This window comes from Artibeus jamaicensis, unplaced genomic scaffold (genome assembly GCF_021234435.1).
Source record: "Artibeus jamaicensis isolate MK-2021 breed Jamaican fruit bat unplaced genomic scaffold, CSHL_Jam_final scaffold_1283, whole genome shotgun sequence".
Classification (NCBI taxonomy): Eukaryota; Metazoa; Chordata; class Mammalia; order Chiroptera; family Phyllostomidae; genus Artibeus; species Artibeus jamaicensis.
Window position 1 is genome coordinate 15534936 of NW_026522028.1, and position 20875 is coordinate 15555810.

The window sequence follows — 20875 nt, forward strand, 5'->3', positions numbered from 1 at the left end:
GAAACACTGCTCTAATATTTATATAAAATCCTAACTCAAGGACATGCCCATTGATTTTAGGGGGATGGGGAGAGAGATGATAGAGAAACATCGATTAGTTGCCTCTTGTATGCCCCCTCACTGGGAATTGAACCCACAACCTTTTGGTGTACAGGACAATGCTCCAACCAACTAAGCCACAATGGCCAAGGCTAATATGTCATTTGGTACTCTTGACAAAATGCAGTTTGAGATGAAGTTGTGGCTTATTCTGTTCTTTTAACCAATATGTAAGCCAGGTGACATGTTTGTCTCGTAAAGATTTGAAGTGTACAGACTAGCAGCAGACACACCAGGGCTCCCTGGTGATTTCCTGCTGACAAGTTGTATATCAGGGAGTAGCTCTTAGCTGGTCCCTGTCAATATATATTTGTGAAGGGAAAGAACACTTCAGCCAAGTTTGTCAGGGGCCTTGTGGCAGGGTCAAGCAGACTCAGGCATGGCATTGGGGTCTGGGCAACGCCTCCTTCCTCAGACACACCCTGAGGCCCTGGCATCCCTCCCCTCGGCCCTCCTCCAAGTATGTGAACTGCTGCCAGGGGGTGTCGCCTGAGGATGGTGCTGAGTCACATGACAAATGGCATGTGAGCTTAATTAAGAAGCCTTTCAAGCCACGTTGTCCCTCAAGGTCTCTGGGTCCAGTCCATAGAGTCACAGTAATGACAGTAACAGTCAACCAGAAATCCTGTTGCTCTTTACACCTTACAAAGATTTTCACGTATATGAATAACCTGAGACCTAGAGTTTTTATCACTAGCGGACCAAGTATGTATCAGATGGCCCAACTTTGCTCTCTTCCCTCTCACTCTGGGGTGAGATATCTTGGATCACCCAAGATAGTAAAGGACATAGAAGTCAGAGTACAGCACACCTCAGGCTGTGCATATTCATTCCTTTTAAAAAGTCATTTGTCTCTTACAAGGAAAAATAGCGTATTTTACTCTAAAATCTGCCTGGTAATGAAGCATAGAGAAGCATTTTGGCCATTTTTGAGGACTTGATCATAGAAGAGTGAACATTCTGTGTCAGAAATAGAATTCTTTCCATACTCCCTACTCGATGAGGGTTCAGAGAGGGTTCCCTACTCTGCTTTTGTCTATCATCCTTCTTCTGGAAGCTGTCATCTACATGCTGATCTTTGACTCTTTCCCACTGAAAACTCCTGCCTAATTCACCTGCCTACTGCTGCTTTTTCCTCATCCTTGCAGGAATCTCAAAACCCGCCCGGGTAACCATCATCTTAGGTTATGCCTATGGTTCTGGTGTAATTATTTCTAGTGTCCCAGGTTTGGAAATATATGGTCACCCTAAAATCTTCCAGTAGTTTAGCCACATTGTCCTTCTCCTCAGTGGTCAGCTACTGCCTCACTGTCTTGCCTTCATCCACCTCCAGCCATCCTCCTTGGGGACATCCATGTCCACCCTGATGACATTGTAGCCTCACAAATCATGAACCATCTGCCTCACAATTCAGCCCTTGTCACACATGCATGCCATCCTGACTCACTTCACACATCACTGTTCAATAGACATTGGTTGGGAACCTTCTGAGAGTCAAGCACTGCCTTTACGCCAGTGATTTTCAACCAGTGTGCCACAAGAATTTTTAAAACATGCAATAGTTTTTGATTCCAAGTCAGGGCACATGCCTTGGTTGTGGGCCAGGTCCCCAGTGGGGGCCATGTGAGAGGCAGCCATGCATTGATGTTTCTCTCCTTCTCCTCCTCCCTCCTTTTCCCTCTCTCTAAAAATAAATAAATGAAAACTTTTTTAAAAACCTGCAATAGCTGACTATTTAGTCAGGGACACTGACCTCTTTTCCCTTAGATTGTCAAATTACAAATAACAACAGCCAACACAACAATATCCATCCAGTGTGAATGAATCAAAATTATACCTATTATTTTGTCAGATTGACAGGAAGTATATTTTGTGTTGTGCTGCAGAATTTTAGTAATTAGCTTATATGTGCCACGGGATAAGAAAGATTGAAAATCACTGCTCTAGGCACCAGTTCTTGGATACTCCCTTCTGTGACCTACTCTCTGTTTTCCCTTTCTTCACACTTGGTGATCTTGCCCTTAACCTTTCTCATTGCCTCAGTTGTTGTCCTCATTCTCACTTTCCAGGCTACCCAGCTTGTCTGGGTCCCACTTGTTTTGAAATCCAGCCTAGCACTCTTGCCAGTATGTCTGTGCCATATCGTTCACTGTGTATGTGTCTCCCACTGGGCTCTGCACTTGGGCATGCCACGAGGACACAGTGATCTTCTTTTTTCCCCAAATCCCTCTTTTATCTTGCATATTTCACGTTCTCAGTAAATAAATTGAATTTGCTGTTCTTTTACATTTCAGGAAGCACAGTCCTCCTCCTAATAATTCTCTCTTCATCTCTGCCATCAAAGACTAGTTGTTTTGTCTGGTTTGTTGAGGAGGACTTATTTTCACTTCTCATTTTGCTGTCAAAATTGTTTGTTTCCCTTAAATTAGCTGCTTTTGCTAGGAAAAAAAAAGCCTCCGCCCTCTGTAAGTCTACATCCCACTGTGGACATCTTGACCCTGTGGCTGTTTTCTGTCCTGCGACAAGGCCTCTGTTTGCACTTTTCTTAACATTCTAAGTCACATTGACAGTTTTCTTCTCTGAATGTGCTTATCTCATCCAGGAGCCTTGTGTTTGTCCTTATACTCATCAGAACAATTAGACTGTATTCTATCTTGTCCTTTCCCTCTCTTACCTTGAATTACACAATAATTAGAGCTGTTAGTGTTTTCCTTAAGAACAAAGCATAGATGAGCCATTTAAGCCATTCACCACTGATGGGAGATATAATAATTATGTCATATGCACTGTTTTCCCCTGTAGGCATACATCAGTTCTAAAGTTATTCTGATTATGATTTTTCTTATTAAAACGTTCATTTTTTCCCCTCACATACGAAGCAAAAGGCTTCTTTACAGTGCTTCTTGGGTTACTCCTTATATAAGACTTGGGTGAAGCATGGATTTGCATCATTTACAAAGTGTGAAAGAAAGTCTTTTTAAAAAATGAAATGTATTGGGTTTAGTTTATATAGACTTCAAGTGTACAATTCTATGGTACAATTCTATCATCTGTATATCTCACTGTGTGTTCACTACCCAAAGTCAAATTACCTTTTAAAAGAAATGTAGCACTACACAATATTTGGGTGCCCTTTATGGACATAATTCTGTACCAAATGATCGGAAATGAATGTGAAGGAAATCCAGTGTCAAGTAACCAAACCCTTCATGTGTGAAAAGATTTAAGATTATTTGAAAAGCTATTAATGATTCTCTCATCTTTGGTAGCAGAACTCTTGGCTGATACCTGCTACCAAAAAGGATCTTGTATAGTATCGTGTGTCTGTCTTTCATGTAAATCTCTGAGCTTTCTGGGGTAAGGGATCACGTTTAATGTTCAGTGCTTGCAGATGAACTTCAGTGTATTTTGCATTGAATAGATGTGTTGAATCAAATTTCATGAAGTGCAAATTAACACAGTTATGAGTCTTAGAGAAAAGATAAAGCATTCATCGCAGTCACCTTCCTACAGGTGTGTTTCAAGTGGGTTTTGAAGATGAGAAGGACTTGTCTACAAAAAGAGGAGGAAAAACTATGTGCCAGGCATTTCCACAGAAGCAGATCCTTGTAGCTGAAAACAATTTCTAACAATTAGTAGTAAGCACATTCCAGCCCCATAAACTTTTCTGGTATTGTTCATGATGTGAGATCTCGATGTTGGAAGAGCCTCAAGAGGCCACCATCCGATCCTGTCACCACCACCCCTGTTCATGAATCCCTTCTTTAGGGTCTGATACCAGGTTGTATAGGGGGTGTGATAGGATCAGGACCAGAATACTTACCTGGACTTTTCATTGTCATTTTCCAGGGAAGATAAGCATGCTGTCATGTTGGAAATCTTTTGAACCTCGTATTGTTGTGGGTAAATCAGAACTTGATTGCTTCAAGTGTCTGTTCTGTGGTGTTGGTTGGGACTAGAATTTAGAGTTTGTGATTAAGAAACCATTGTGTAATGGGCTGGGGGGTAGAATGCTGAAAAATCAGATGCGTTCCTCTTCTTGCTGGGATATATGCTCTAGAAAGGCACAAATGAGATACATAAGCCATGGCCTCCAGGGCCCAAGAGCCAAGTCCTAGGCCAGCTGCACATCTTTTGCTTGAGCCTTCCTGGCCCCTTCCCCAACCCCATGGTGTTGTGGAGGACCATGAGTAGGTCTCTCCATGAGCCCTGAGCATGGTCTCCTCACTTCCTTCAGCATTTCCTGCTTCAGGTGTATTTTTTTTAAAGCCTTCACTCATTTTGAGCTTTAGCTACAAGTTGTTGATACAGTCTGAGGATTAGACTGTTACCCAAAGATGCTTCCTTGACAGTGGTGTGTATATTGTACATATACTGGGCAGGAGGAAATGCCCAAGTGAGGAAGTTTACAGCAGGCCATGTGGCCCTTGGATTGGAGCAGTAGATGTGGAATTGGACCCAGAGGACAAATGCAAGATAGGTTATAAAACTAGAACAAATCAGATTTCCAACCAATTGGATATGGGGAAAACTAGAAGTGGTTTTGTGGCATAAGGAGAACCATGAGTCTGTGAGGGTGAGGATGGAAGCTTGACAAAGGTCAGCTCTCTCGCTGGCACCTGGCACAGAGTCAGCACTCAGTAAATGTTTGATGAGTGAATGAACAAAATAGGGATTATTCACAGGGAAGCAGGTTTGATCTGGAAGAAAAAATATATTAATAGATTTACTCATTTATTTGGTAAATAGAGTTCTGTGAAGTGGGGGAAGGGCTTTTCATGATGACAATTGTGTCCCATCCACATCAAAATGGGAAGGTGAAGGACAGTTGGTGCATTAATGAGCTTGCAGAAAGTATGATTTTTCCTATGCTTGGCTGAGCGTCAGAAAGCCCTCTTTCATTTCAACAAGCTTTGTGACAAGCTAATCAAAGAGGACATTTCTGCATGTGATATTTTCTAAGCCACGTTTGCAGTTAATGGGATATTTTTATTTCAGTAAAGTTAAAATGAAGAAAATATATACCTTCCAATATTTAAAGGGGGAGAAAATAGATCTTTTGATTCAGGGCATTGAAAAGCAGCAGCAGGTTTTGAGTCCCAGCCAGAAGCTCTAGCACACTTGAGCTTTTGTTTTCCCCTCTGACTTTGGGGTTTGTGCTGACCGAGCCTTAGTAACCATTGTCACATGGATAGTGGCCTCAAGGAAAGGGCCCTCATTCTATCTAAAAAGGATGTCAGACCTCTCTAAGCATGCTTGCCCCATTTCTCACTCTCTGCTCTCTTGTTTTTTAGGACTGCATTGATGTAGGCTGGTGGGAAGGAGAGCTCAACGGGAGACGAGGAGTGTTCCCTGATAACTTCGTGAAGTTGCTTCCACCGGACTTTGAAAAGGAGGGGAATGTAAGTCTTTGTGGCTTTTGATTGCTGTGCTGCGTGTGCTGTTGGAATTGTGGCTTCCCTGATGGGACTCGGGATGTAAGATCGGGGAGTTTTGGTGTATTATTGAAGAACACTGACATTTTAGTGTGATGAATCCAGGTTTTGAGTCTTTGGCTGCCCATGTGACTGTGAACAAGTTTGTTAATTTCAGCAAGCCTCAGTTTCCTTGTGTGTCAGTTGGCATCAGTGATCCTAATTGTAGGGTTGCTACATGAATAAACAAGATAATGTATGTAAAGCACTGTGTATGTTACCTACAGATTTAAGCACCTGAATAAATGGCAAGAACCCTTGCGTGGTCCATTTGGTAAATGGACTTCCAAGCATCTACGTAGCAGGTCCTTGGGGGTGGTGAAGTAGCCAGTATTGTGGAAGTGACTAAAAAAATACATTGTGAAGCTGAGGATGCAGAACAAGATCTGCTAATCTTATACTCTATGTGCATATGCACATATATGGACATGTATACACACATCCCTCTGATCCGATATATACATACGTCTGATCTCTGTTTTTTTTTACTGTTTGGGGCCCCATTATATGATGTCATTGTTCAAATGAGCCAGTTCATCTTTGTTTGCCTCACTTCAGGTGTATTGTTTCTCTGCTGTGTTATAAAAAAAATGTTGAAAAGTTAGAAGCACTTTACATTTATAAGGGGGCAGCAATTTGGTCTTATCCATCCTGTTCTGTACCTCAGGGCTCTTTGCTCAGACTTTCACAAGACTTCTTCATGCCTTTCTTGGCCTAGGCCCTCTTCATGCCCATGAGGGCTCTGTTTACTGGAACATGAACTTGACCTTGACCCATCACCATTCCCACGGAGATGAGGTTCGGGTAGGGTAGCTACAAGACTGGAGGATTGTTTACCAAGGATACTAAACAGCATTGATGGTATATGTGCTGCTTAGATGAATGGATGTAATTGTTCTAGAAGCTAGATGGTGTCAGTGCCTACCAAGATTATGCCCCATAAATTGTTAGATTGATTTGAAGCCTAAGGTCATACCCTTTAGACTTTTTGTAGCTTAGTTTCTTGTATTGTTTAGCTGAAGGATGTTCTGTTCCACATCTGTTAGTCTCTCTCAGAATTGAGTTTGGGGTCCAGAGAATGTAGATTCTGCTTCCTGGTGTTTTCTAGACCCTTGATACTTATTGCTAGTTCATAAACCACACTTTATCAGCTTGTTAGAAATACTCAGGCTCTGGCTGGTGTTGCTCAGTGGATTGAGCAAGGGCTGTGAACCAAAGGGTCACTAGTTTGATTCCCAGTCAGGGCACATGCCTGGGTTGTGGGCCAGGTCCCCAGTGGGGGCCACCTGAGAGGCAGCCACACATTGCTATTCCTCTCCCTCTGTTTCTTCTCCTTTCCCCTCTCTCTAAAAATAAATAAATAAAATCTTAAATAAAAAAGAAATACTCAGACCCCCTCTCCCCAGACCTGGTATATCAGATCCTGCATTTTAACAAGATCCTCACGTGATCTCTTTGCACATTAGTGTTGGAAGTGCTGGTCTAGAAGCAGGTATTTTTTTGAGTAATGACAATCCCACTTTCCAGTTTCCAACCATCTTTTAGGAGGGAAATAAATCCACAGAACAGAGAGGAGCTGACCATTTGGTAAAGAAATTTTCCACCAAATAAAATCACTTGAGCCTTTTTTACTGATGACAGTCTATCACAGTGGTGGGTTATCAGTTGCCAGAATCATCCCTGACAAAAACAGATGCTAATCCTTAGTCAAAACTACATAGTAAATGTTTTGAAACAGTAAGACACAGGAATGAAGTTTGGCAAACGTTTAAAGAGTATGCTGGTTGTGAGTCTAGGCTGTAGCATTTGATACACCTTGGCTTGAATCTTGGCTTTGTCACGTATTTGTTCAGTTCAAGGCCAACTCATCAAATGTCTCTAAGCCTCATTATTCTCATCTACAAAACTGTGAGAACAATTGTACCTACCTTGTTGAACTCTTGAGAAGATCATCTGAGATGATGCATATGAATCCCTTAGCACAGCACCTGGTAGTTACTAAACATCCCATGCGTGTGATCTATTGCAGTCTTTGTAATTACTATTACAAGTATGGGAAGGCTCCAACTACAGCTCTGCAGTAATGATAGAAGCCTGCCTCTGGTTCTTTTTGCTTCAGCTGGTCAACTCACCACAGAATTATCTTGGTGTCTTGGTGGGCTTCCCTGGGAATCCAAATGAATCTAAGAAATCTAGTGCCTTATAATAAATATTTGTAGAGACTAGTGAGCACAGAATGGGACAGTCTTCATGTGATTTCTTATATATTTTTTTCAGGATCTGCTGTATGACAATTATGTTTTATGTTCATTCATTCAGTCTGTGTTTGTTGGGTCCCTTCTCTGGGCTGGCTACCAGGCTGACTGAAGGGAAGTGAAGAGTACACATGGTTGCTGCCCTTGTGAGCTTGGAATTGGACTGTAGGTCTTCTATTCAGGGCTGTAGAAACCTGCCACACTTTTCCAAAAGGACATGAGGGTGGGCCTTCCCCAGGGAGTGCAGGCAAGGGGATCATCCACAGTACCCATCTCACCCTTCTCACCACCCTTTGCAAACCTGAGAAAAGGTGCTCATGTCCAGAAGCATTTGAAGGCCAACACCTTCATGGCAATTAGCAAGTGTGTTTGCCTTACTAGACATTTGCCGCCTCCTTGGTTTTGATTGTGGTAATATGATTTTGAAGGCGAAGGTAGAGTCTAGATCATTCTTTTTAACAAATGGGCAAAGCCTGTGGCTGCCTACACGATGACATCCTTCCTTCTAGTTCCCAGTCCTATTTCCTTGGGCAATAACTTCACTCAGGTGAGAGAGGCTCCATGGCATACTCTTCTAGAAGGTCTGCTTTTTACTTAAGGTATTAAGAGAAGTTTTCCACTCAGAGTGAAGTTGTCAGCCATGGGTGGACTCATGTTGGCTTGCTCACTGAGGCTTGCATGCTTTTGGGGGCCCCGTGGGCATCTCTCCAGCCTGAGACAAGCAGCCAATATCTCTGATAGGTGTTTTAACCTTGTTCTTAAGAAGCAGAAAACCCAGTTTTAGAGAAACAATAGCCATACCTGTCAGACAAAGTAATACCTACAGCTGAGAAGTGATTATATAATGTGACATTTAGCGTTTAGAAAATTCAAAGCACTGCATCCTTTTTCATCCGTTCTGGCCTATAAAACCAGCCAACCAGCTTGGCATTGGTTGTTATACCAGCCTTTATTGCCACACCCAGAGTAGTGGTGAGTTAGTGATGACAATGTGACTAGAGATGGGGCTGTCATATGCTGAGTTGACTATGTAAAGATGATTAGAATCATTAACACAAAGGCACTATGTGAATGACAGAGTCTGAAACATTATTCTGCCACTGGCTTCAGCAGATGTCATCTTATCTTGCCAGTGGCTGGGGTTGCAGTCATTCACCCAGAAAAGACGATCTGTGATGATTAGGATAAACAGCAGCACATAGCATTCATTCAACAGCAGACCTCTTGAATCAGTAGGCATTACTTAAGCATTCCCACAAGGTTGGTGTACTTTCTGCTGAGGTGTGCATTCAGGTGGGCACCACAGGACCTTTTGGATTTTTTTTAAATTTTCTGACCACAAGTTTATTCAACACAAAATAATCTCTCCAACTTTACTGAGGTGGTTGACCGTGTCTGTGACCAAATCTGTCTCTTAACTGGAATTAGGTTGCTGACCCAGCCTTGGCGCAGCTTTCTTGTCAGCACCGGGGGCCACAGTGGTCCATCTGTAGGAGTTGGTTTCAGCTTCCCCTTATGTGAGTCTTGCAGGTTGCTTACCCTCCAGACCTTTGGGCCTTGGCCTACCAGTCTCAGGTTGGGTGCAGTGCAAAGTGGCAGGCACAGTCTCAGGGGGCAGGTGGAGGTAATCGTGGAGATATTGGATGCCCTCATTAGTATGGTACCAGTACAGATGTCTCCAGGAAAACTGTTCTTTCACATAGCCTCGTGATAGGAGTTCATAAATGGCAATCCAGTTCTTCTTGGGCATCATCATCACAATGGCTGCTGCATCTGGGGTAGTCTTCCTGTCAGAGAGTGCTCAGTGAATTTTCTCACCAGGGTGGCAGACACTTTGGAACTTTTCCTCAAGATATTCCTGGAGACCACCCATTGATCTCTTAGTGCATATTTCAGAGTAATCATGTAGGCTATTTATCAGAGAACCTAAATTCACTGGCTGTTTATTTGGAGCCTTGACAGTAAAATTGAATTTCAGAATGGAAAGATTAAATATTCCAAGAGCTCTAATGAAGCAGTGCTCTGTCATTATTACTGAAGGGAAATGGGGACCAAGGACTCTTAAGAACAGCAGAAACAACTTCCCACTGTCATTAACGAAATTAGAAGTTTTCTGTAATAAGATGGTTCTGAAAGAGAGTGTTTTCAGAAAGTCACAGGCTCCAATCCTTTTAAGAGAAACTGTTCAGATCACCACAGGGTGTTACAGTTCTAACATGCATTGACTGGGAGGGCTCTTCTGAGTTTGGGCCATGTCACAAATCAGGACATTGCTAAATTTCCCATAGGTGTTTCCTTACTGAATGTTCCAGCCCCAGGGATACAGAAATCCACCCTCCAAGATTTCTAAACATGCCCGTGACTGATACACGCTAACATTTGCCAACTCATAGAGACTTACACTTGGGGAGCTGACTGCCAGCTTATAAATTGCAACAAGAACTGAAACATCAGCCTATCTGGAAAGTATGGGTCTACCTGCCCTGGGCATTTGTTCCTTGTGGGCCTGATTCCTTAGAGGCCAGATTCTACAGGAAACCACCATTTAGTTGGTGCTTTTTGGGAAAGCAAGGGATGAAAGCAAAGGGGAGCTAGTTGTCCTCATGAAGGGCCTCACAGGTATAGCTTGAGGCCCTCTCAAGCACTAGAAGGAAAGATTTACCAAGGGAACTAACTCTATGTTGAATTTAGCTAAACCCAGATGATGCTTGCAAAAGCGCTGCACCCTTAGCCTCAGCAACGCTCCATTTTTCTCTTTTCATGGCTGACCAGACCCTTCCTATTCAACATCAATTTCCAGACACATTGTGGTACAATCAAATAGGTATCCCATGTTCTCAATCACAATTGTGTGCCAATATTAAGATCTTCTATTCAACTGCAACTCCTGAGATCATTCTAGATCACTCAGCAGGAGTTTTGCAGGTTCCAGCTTTTACAGGAAAGGAAGTCTCTTCCTTGATTCCCATAATGGCTGATCCACTATAGGTAAATTTTGCTGGTTTAACTGTGACTGCGCTCTCTTTTCCCAGCTCTTAGGAGGACCCTTTCCTTAGCTCCTACCACCTGACAACTCAGTTTATAAAACTGTTCTCAGTCCAAATTTCCTTTGTTCCTAGTCATGTATTTCAGCCTTTTGAGAACCACTACTCTTTCTAATTTCTAAAGATGTCCAGTAAATGATTTCCCTGCATTTAGTCCTCCAAAAATAAATAAGTATGTGCTTCTAATAAGCAGCATTACAAAAAAATTCACCCACATATTATTTGCCCATACATTGAGTTTTCTGTGTTCTTTTACCTGCCGAGGTAGGGATTTGTCAGGGCATTAATGTCATCCAAGGACTGACTAACGATGGAGCCTTAACTGAGCTTCCCTGAAGTGGCCTGGACAATGCTCCTTCTCTCTTCTCTCTTGGTACTTGCAGCCTGTGCTCTCCCAGTTAAACCCCTCAATCACTGTACTATTGCCCGAGGTGATTCGCTGTCATTGCCCCATTTGAACCGTAATCTGACAGAACCCATGTCCCAAGCTTCTCTCTCATGGGACCTAATAGCATATGTCTTAGTCCATTCAGGCTGCTATAACAGAATACCATAGACTCAGTGGCTTATAAACAACAGAACTTTATTTCTCACAGTGTGCAAGCTGGAAAGTAAATCCAAGATCAAGGTGATGGCAGATTTGGCATCTGGTGAGGGCCCCCTTCCTGGTTCATAGACAGCTTTCCTCTCACTGTATCCTTACATGGTGGAAGAGTTAAGGGAGCTCTCTGGAGTGTCTTTTATAAAGGCACCAATCCCATTCATGAAGGCCCCACCTGAATGAACTAATCACCCTTCCAATGGCCCCACCTCCAAACACTATCACAATGAGGACTAAGTTTCAACATACAAATTTTGGACAACCATTCAGTCCACAGCAGCATGCCCGGTACATGGTTGGCACTCAGGAATCCTTTGTTTTTTGGTCATTTGGTAACAAGGTATAGTGTCCCTTCCTTCTGTCCCTCTTCTGCTTGTTACTCTTTTCTGTAGTGGTGTGAAAGAGGAAGAAAGGGGAAGCCAGGTTTCTTGTTAGATTTCTCTTCCCAGACAAAGAGGTACGCAAATCCTCCTATCCAGACTTGATGTCTGCTCATGGAGTTAAAGCATCATTTTCAGGGTGGGGTGGATGGAGCAAAGGGATGAGCCAAGGGTTGAACTGAGAATGATCTTAGGGAGAAGCTGAATCCCAAAACCTGGGTGACTACCCAGTAGGCCAGCAATCTGGATGGGCCCACCCACAGGGGAGACCACGGATGTAGGCCACCAGGCCAGAGGCTAAGGAGAGGAAACTTGACAGAGACACTGCCAAGAGTAGGTTCTGTGGTGGCTCCTGGGGATTTCCTGTCCTGGGAACTTTGTAGGGTACAGAGGGGCAGTTAGAGACACTGTCATCACCCGAGTGTAGCCCCAGCAGGAAACCTCAAAGATTTTACCCATCCACCAGGGATAGGGGAAAAAAGGACAGAGTAGAAGCTTCCATGCATCTCTAGAGGCATGAGGGGTACCCTGGTCAGGAACTGTCCATTTGCATCACCCTCGCTGGCCTTACACACAGACACCTCCAGAAAACTTAGCTGAAGGCCTGGAGAAGGGCTTCCCAAGGCCCCAAATCAAGCTAAAATTTGTTTTCAGAGCCTTACTGTATTCCTCTAACAAGGTGCCCCTAAAGGGTACTCAGCCATCAGGGGTACACACCTCTCGTTATTTTCACCAAACCATATGCCTGGGACCAGAGCTCTGAAGGCAGACTGGCTCAAGAGGCCAAGTAGTGGATCAAAATAAAGCATCAAAACATCAAATATGTAGGAATAAATTTAATGAAATATGTTCGAAACCTCTACATTATTAAAAATAACAGTGGAGAAATTAAGGAAAAACTAAATAGAGTACTTTTGAAAATTCCTGCCAGAGAGGCCAGTTGAGCTCTTTCACTTGGGATTGGTCAGACTTGCCAAAGGGCAGAGTCAATTCTGAAGCCCGCCTGCAGGAAGCAAAACTTGACTTTCCATTGCCTTCACTCCAGAAGAACATTCAGGTCTATTTCCTTCCTGTTAATAATGGTAAAAAAAAAATCAAATCTAGTTATGACATCATTTGGAGGATGATGTTTGCTCCCCAGTCTAAGCCAACAACTTTAAACCCAGGCCTTATGGGCCCTGCATTATGTGAATACCATGGGAGGCATTATGCTGTCCCAGAAAATGTTGGCTCATTGATTTTGTTCTTAACATTTTTATGTTGGCTCTTTTTAAATTAATTGCCACGGTCTGGACATCGAGAGATGGGAGCCCTGGGCCCACTTTGGCTACCACCTAGCTGTTCACATGGTCCCTCCAGGCGCTAGCGTAGCTGTACGGTCCTCTGAGCAGGCTGAACCACCTGAGTTTGGAGCTGAAGTGCTTTACTTTCACCACGGGGGGAGGGATAAAGAGAATAAATAGAACAATAAAAATGCATGACTTAAAATACTCGCCTGAGTTGAAGATGTTTCCATCTGTGCAGGCACCTACAGGAGTTAGTTAACACTGGTAAACACCACAGAGAAAATGGCTGGCTGCTTAGCTTGGAGGTCCCTGTGGTCCCATCACCTTTATCCAGTCACAGCTGGACATTTTTGGGGAAATCAACTAAGTGCTGTACTTACATCTTTTTATTTGAGAGTTGCGAACTCCCATGATGAATTTTTGACTGGGGAAATCACCCAGTCTGCCTTCTGGTTCTCATGACCCTGCCTTCCAATGACATGAACAGAAAAAAGTCAATGTGGGCTCACGTACAATTCTTTATTAATCATTTGGGGGTTGGTCTAGAGCTTCATAGACCCCTGGCCCTGATTTTTGTTCAGAATGACCTTGAAAGACATCTTCCTTGAACATGCAACATCGTTTCTCATCTAAGGAGGCAGGAAGGCTATGTTTGATGGAATTGGAGTGAAGTCAGTCAAGGAAAAACAAAAGGACAACCTGTAAACCTGCTCTGCTAATAAGCAAATCAGGCACCTGGCCAGTGTGGATCAAACATGGTGGATGCAAGGCAGACAGCTCACAAACTGTTCCTTCCTTTCAAAACTGCCCCGTTCGAGACAACTGCTTCCTTTCAAGACAGCCTGGCCTTCCTCCGCAACTGCCAGGGCTCCAAACTAAACCTCACACCTTTGCCTCCTTCCTCTGCCACCTTCAAGTGCACACTTGCCATGACCACACTTTCCACACTCTGACTGTTAGCCCAACACCCCCCAAGTCATGTGTCAGTGTGCCCCTGTGCTCTGCCCCGTCACATTTCATGTCTGTCACACACTGAACTTGACACAACACTTAGGGTTTTTGTTCTTTGCACAGTAATCTTGGAAAGCATAATAACTTGTAATTGTCTTTTTTTTTAAAATCTGGGCCCTGTGGTTTCAGGCAAGGTCAGTGGGGGAACGGCCTTGGCAAGAGGAGGCTCATGTGTAATTGGTTGCAAACATTTTCAAACCAGCAGAAGGTGAGGAAGACTTCTGTGGGGTACGCATTGTTGGCACCTGGTAGAGAGAATTAGGCCACAGGGTGTTGGCAGTTTCATGAATAAGAAATTAGATCTTGAGGTAAGCGAAGGTTAATTGGCAGAGTTTCCATGATACCTTCGTTAGGTGAACACACATCTGTCCCCAGTCTAATTTATACAAAGATAGAGAAGGGAGGAAGAACAGGGAAGCAGTTGGGGTAGAGATCTAGAAGGAGTCGGCAAAAGAGGAAAGAGTACTGTGCCATCTGTCAGCCACAGCATCCATCTGGGGGAGGCCTATGCACAAGGAGAGGTGGCCTCTGAGCATCTTTCTTTCTTTTTTTTATGATCAAATTTGCATGCATGTAGACAAGACAGAAGAGCATTAAGAAGGAAAGACACACAATGTATGCACTCATAACCTCAGAGATCACCACTATACATTTCTTGCTTTCTGGTCTTTTTCATGTATAGTAACATAGTTTAGCTCATAGTGTAGCTGCAATTTGATACCTGTTCCCCCCCACCCTAATTTTAACACACTACAGTTCCTTGTGCTTTTGTAAACTCTGTGTGTGGTTTACAGCCACCTGATGGTTTGACTTGTGGATGCTCTGTGGCTGGATGGACCCTTCACAGTGCTTAAGAGCATTCTGTGGGTCAGACAGCTCTGCGCTAGACTTCCAGCCCCCCTCGCTCTATTTAATAGCCTGGCAACTTCAGGAAATGCCTTCATCCCTCTACACCTCAATTATTTCATCGGCAAAATGGGCATAATAATATCGCTACTTACAGAGTTGCCACGAGGATTAAACAAGGTCGTGCTTACTGACTCCCTCTGCTTTTGAAACTGCCTCCTCTTTAAGAGGGAGGTGGTATTATTGCCATTTTATAAATGAGAAGGTTCAGCTAGGTGAGGTCACTTGCCCAGTATTTATGCTAAAGCTGAAAGAGCCAGGATTTTTAATCACAGATTCTGAGGCCCCACCTCTTGCCCAGCTTTGAAACTGCTTACTCGGAGATAACTGGCTAAATGAGCCAGCTAGTAAAGAGCAGAGTTGAAATGTCATTGAATCCAGAGTCCACATATTGTGACCCCCACCCTGAGAAAGTGACTTATGGGTATCACACTCTCTAGGTTTTACTTAAAACCCCTTTTTCCTGTGCACTGGTACAGCATCAGGCCCTGGTGGTCATTTGCTGGTCCCTGCAGTAATGTCACAGGACTGAGTTTTCAGAACACAAAAGAAAGTCTGTGAGGTTGTTTTTTTTTTTTTTTAATTACAAGTATATGATGCCTGGAGAGGGTCAGGGGAAGTGTCAGCAGCAACATGGATCTCATGTTCAAACCCTGCCTTTGTCCATCTTTCCTTAATGATTTGATGCTGAGATGGTTCTTTGATGGCCTTTGGCCCCCGTCATCCCCAATCCAAGAATAGTGTCCAAGAATTGAAGTCTGGCTGGATCCTCAGCGCCTGAATCACTTGCCAAGTCCAGCCTGACCATCACTCACCTACAGTTAAATCTGGTAGGAAACTTACCAGACTGAGCAAGCAGATACCCCAGAACTGGGTCAGGGTGAATGCCATTGATTGCATTACCGCCTCGATCACCTACTTAGAGTGACATGATGTGAGAGTAAAACAACTAGTGTCTGATAGGCAAAGAAGCTCCAGTCCAGCTTCTAGGGTACAGCTGGTCTGCAGGGGCCTGGCAAATGGCCTGCAAGCCTTGGGAGAGAAAGGGGCAGCAGGCTTAGAAACCCACCCAGTCTCACCGGCCCCTGAGCCTGCATTTTGGTGAAGGCCCCACATCCAGAGCAGATCTGATTTAAAGCCACCCCAGTGACTCTTTCTGAATCGCTTGGTTATTCAGCAGATTAAATCTTAATTGCAAATGCGGTTTCAGCGTAGGAGTACCATTGTGCTTGCTGGTTTCAGGCCATTTTTTGCTGAGCCAAGCTTTTCCAGGAGGCTGTTACAAATTTAGAAAGGGGGAAATGGTGTTTCATTAGTCCATCAGAGTTTTGTTTTGCAGACTGAATGTATTTTAGTGTTTGTTTAAAGGTGCCGAAACCTAACATCCCTAGAGAGAGAATTGCTGTTTTTCTTTTGTTTTGGAGCGCTTCTCTAGACTGTCCAAACTACATCTAGAAAACACTATCTGTGGTCCTTATGTCAGAAGCCAGGCATGCCAATAATCTCATGTGGCATCATTTTGATTAATTTTCCAGAGACCCAAGAAGCCACCTCCTCCATCCGCTCCTGTCATCAAGCAAGGGGCAGGTAAGTTACCTTTCAGTTTAGTCAACACTATGTACATCTTTCTCTGTGTGTATTTACAGTGTCCTTGGTAGAGCTGAAGATTCTTAGATTCAGATGGTACAGATTGCCAAATTGGGAAGTAATGACTTGGTCTCAACAGGCAGGTTTTAAATAACTGCTTTTTCTCCTAAAAAAAAAAAAACAAATCATTAAAGTGTATCCCTGATACAGGAAAAAAAAAAAAGGAAGTAGAGGAAAGAAAAAAAGTCTAGCTTCCCAAAGAGAGTGACCAGAGAGACTTGGCTTTGGAATAAGCCAGTTTTGTCTGCTTTGTTTTTATTGATTTAATAAACTGCTTTTGAGGAGGGAAGAACCTAATTGTCCTCCTTCTCCTGTCCCTGCCTGATCGAGGGTCAGCTTGGGGAGGACCGCTTCCCACGTGTCGTGGCCTCACTGTGCATGTATAGCGGCACCAAATTTTCAGTGCCTGTCCCATGTGGGTAACCAAAATTTGTACTTACTTCACTTACCCCCCCACAAAACATGTTTTTCTTCTAGCAATAAATACTTTTCCTCGTGATCTTTTTTTAATCGTGAAAAGAGTCTAACTCGCTTTTTCTGTGCAGTTCAGATATTAGGGTTGAATAGAATGGGAATACTTGATGCCGTCAGACATTGGGTAACTTGTTGCACAATGGAATCTCATACATAAAGATGATAATTCACATTTCCCAATAGAACTCTTTATAATTGTTAAAAATGAGCTATGGGGGGAAATTCCTCCATGAATAACTAGATATGTGACATTTTCAAAATTAACAACTAAGACAGAAGAAGAGTAGGTGTATTTTTAGTTCTATACACTCATAATTATGATATTTCTGTAGCATTTAAAGTATGAATACATTTCCAGATTGGTTTATTTACAGATTGATCAGGAGTGTTTTTTTTTTTTAAGTTATTTTGGCTCACCAAGTTTGTTGGAAAAATCAGCTTGGCCCCAAATTCCACTCCCGCTCCCTTCACCTTTGAGAATTAGAGATTAAGCCCTGAAATGGGATGTTAATTACATCTCTGCTCCACCCTCATTCTTGTTTGCATTGAGCAGTTTAGTTTTGCCACCTAGTGGTTCTGGCTAGACAAATATTTTATTGTGCTGAAATCAAAGCAGGCTATTGGTTTTCTTGTCTCTGAAGACCCTTTTCCCCAGAGGCCTTGGTGACAGATGTGAGGCCAAGTTGATGAGTTGAGTGGCCCAAGGCTCAGATAGCCTAGAATGTGACTGGGACTGGATTCTTCATGGTAGTAGGATTGTCAATTCCGCCTGTGTTTCTAGGATGATCCTGGAGTTCTTCATTATTCTTAGGAGACTAGATTGTGGCACAATCGTCAGATTCTTATCCTTGCAGAACACTTTTTACCAAAGGTTATGCTGGATTCCTGAGGGCAAAACAAGAGGACATTTAATCTTCTAGATTATTATTGCTCATTTACACTGCTGAATGATCTGGGGAACCGCTTTGTGACAGGGAGGCAGATATTCATATTTTCCTCATCATCAACTTTCCTTGTGTTTGGTTATTTCACAATAAAATCAGATACAGAAGTGACAGAAATCAGATACAGTGTTTAATTTGCAGTCAGTCATTAAAGAGATTTAGGTAAATAAAGTACGTGTTCAGTGAATTTTTTTAAGTTCTTTTGGCTTCTGATGCTACATGGAATTGAGATTCTAGTACCAAGTGTCCGTAGGGCTGGTAATGTAAGGAGTTTGTCAAGCACTCAGCCAAATCCATAAACCAGAGGAGTACTTGTGATTGGTTTTATGCATTAGCTATTTTTCAAGTGTCCTTCTGTGCCTGAAGTCCCGATGAAGACCCCAGGGGAGGGAGCCGCTGCAGTCTGCATGGGTAAAGAGGAAATGCTAATTGGTGCATTTAGGGAGACCTAATACTTGGGGGATTCATACACAAACTGAAAGGACTTGGGGAGAACCACCATATCTTCCTTACATGTCTCTCCACTTACAAATATGTTCCAGTTATTACTGCGGCATAACAAATCACCCCAAACTTCTCAGTATAAAACAGCAATCTTCTTATGCTCACGAATTCTGGGGTTAGGAATTTGAACATAGTGTGGCCAGGGTGTCCTGTTTTGCTTCTCCATGATGTCTGGGACCTCAGCTGGGAATTTGAGACCAGCTGAGGCTGACGGATCCACTTCGAAGATGACTATTTCACTCTCATGTCTGGCTCTTCTTGGCAGAGGTAGCCGGAAGGCTGGCCTCAACTAGAGCTATGGGCCAGAGTGACTAACATGGCCTACACATAGCCTCTGCAGCGTGGTGGCCTCAGGGTAATTTCCTCCTTACATGGAGGCTCTGTATTCTAGCAGGTAAGCTACATGTCCTTTTAGGACATAACCTTGGAAATTATATGGTATAGCATTGGCCACTGGTTGAAGCAGTCACAAGCCCGCCCGCATTCCACACAGGGGACACAGAACTCACCCCTTAATCAGATGGATAGCAAACCATTTGAGGCCATATTTTAAAATTGCTACAAAATGGAACCCAGGTCCCTGTGAAATTCCTTTTCATTTTTACAGCATAATATTCAGTGACCCCATATTTGCATATTCTAAAGATTGACTTCTTTATTTATGTATACACATCTCCCACCCACACCCAAGAATTTTTCTGTGACTATTTTGATGCGTAAAGAAGTCAGGTTTAAATATCAGAACATTTTAGTGGTGTTCTTGTAAATTAAGGATGTATAGGCAGGCAAACTTAATTGACAGAACAGAAATGGCTTCTCCTTTGTTTTTTAGCAGCTTGTGTTTGTCAGGTAACACCAGCACTCAGCTTAGGGAGAAAAATCTATTAACTTTGCTCTACCTGATAAATATTTTAAATGTTGGCATGTCTAATAAATGAGTAGAGAAAATGTTTTCTGATCACTGTTATCCTTTCCCTCCAGGTACCACTGAGAGAAAACATGAAATTAAAAAGATACCTCCTGAAAGACCAGAAACACTTCCAAACAGAACGGAAGAAAAAGGTATGGAATCAAGTCTTCACTGGTACTTCTAGGACAGCAGGAAACGAAGCTGGCTAGTCTGGATTACCCACAGGACTTGCTCTTTCTTTGGAATATAGTTTTTTTTAAAAAAAAATATTTTATTATTTATTTATCTTTAGAGGGGAAGTGGGGGAAGGAGAGAGGGAGAGAAACATCAATGTATGGTTGCCTTTTGTGCATCCCCTGCTGGGAACTGGCCTGCAGGGAACCTGCCTGCAACCCAGGCATGTGCCCTGACTGGGAATCGAACCGCGATCGTGTGGTTCGCAGGCCCGCGCTCAATCCACTGAGCTACACCAGCCAGGGAATATAGTTTTGATTGCTTTTAAATATCCCATATCTAAGGACATAGGAGAGAGGGTTGTATGGTGTTTCCTTCTAAATGATAAATAACAGGCCCAGTCCCTTAACACATTGCGGTTCTTCCATCCCAGTCTTCCTGCTCTTACCACCCTGCCCGCACCAGCAGCGTCCTTGTCCTTGGTGGAGAATGCTGGGAGAGAGGAAGCATGGTCAGACTAGGAGAAGCAGCCCTACAGTCCCCTGAAGGTGGTCAGAAATGACATTTGCAGGGAAGTAGCTTAACCCATCTCACACAGTCAGGTTTACAAATGTGTTTGATTTCTACCCTTCTGAGTGTCTCTCCCAACAAATCTGCATGCTGCGAAAGGACTCATTTTATTAGGTGTCTAAGATTTGATTGATCACACATTTTATGGGGAAAGTGCTATGGTATTATTATGAACAGGAAGCAGCGCACATTCCACTTTAAAAAGCAGTTATTTGTAAGTCACAAGAGAAATGCTGTATTAATGAATGTAATTATGTGGAGGTGCTCCTGGGTGGCCTGGTGAAATTTTATTGTGAAATTTAATATTTTATATCAGCTAGCCAAAAGTTTTACTGACATTGTGAGCTCTCAAGAAGTTATACCTCTTTCTTTCATAGCGAACAGTTAAAACTTGAGTTGTGGAACTTCATTCTAAAGGCCAGGTGTGTATCACAGAGCAATGAAAAAAAATAGCCATTGACCATATGCCATACGAATAGCTCTTTGATAAAAGTGTGTGTTGTGACATAACCAAATTCTGCCTCCTGTCCTTGTGGAGGACACATGGCTGGTGTCTGGCTAATAGCCAGGCTCCTTGACAAGGACACTCCCTGCTC

At 43.1% G+C, this 20875-nt stretch overlaps 1 protein-coding gene across 4 annotated transcripts in view; it reads left to right on the forward strand.

Annotated features, from left to right (window-relative positions):
* The window catches only part of SH3KBP1 (SH3 domain containing kinase binding protein 1), a 319293-nt gene that overhangs the window by 247325 nt on the left and 51093 nt on the right, over window positions 1–20875 (forward strand). For all 4 annotated transcript variants that reach the window (XM_037157523.2, XM_037157522.2, XM_053655820.1 and 1 more), the window contains 3 exons: window positions 5394–5501; window positions 16592–16643; window positions 19607–19687. In XM_037157523.2, coding sequence (XP_037013418.2) covers window positions 5394–5501; window positions 16592–16643; window positions 19607–19687 — 241 coding nt within the window. The remainder of the gene's footprint in view (window positions 1–5393; window positions 5502–16591; window positions 16644–19606; window positions 19688–20875) is intronic.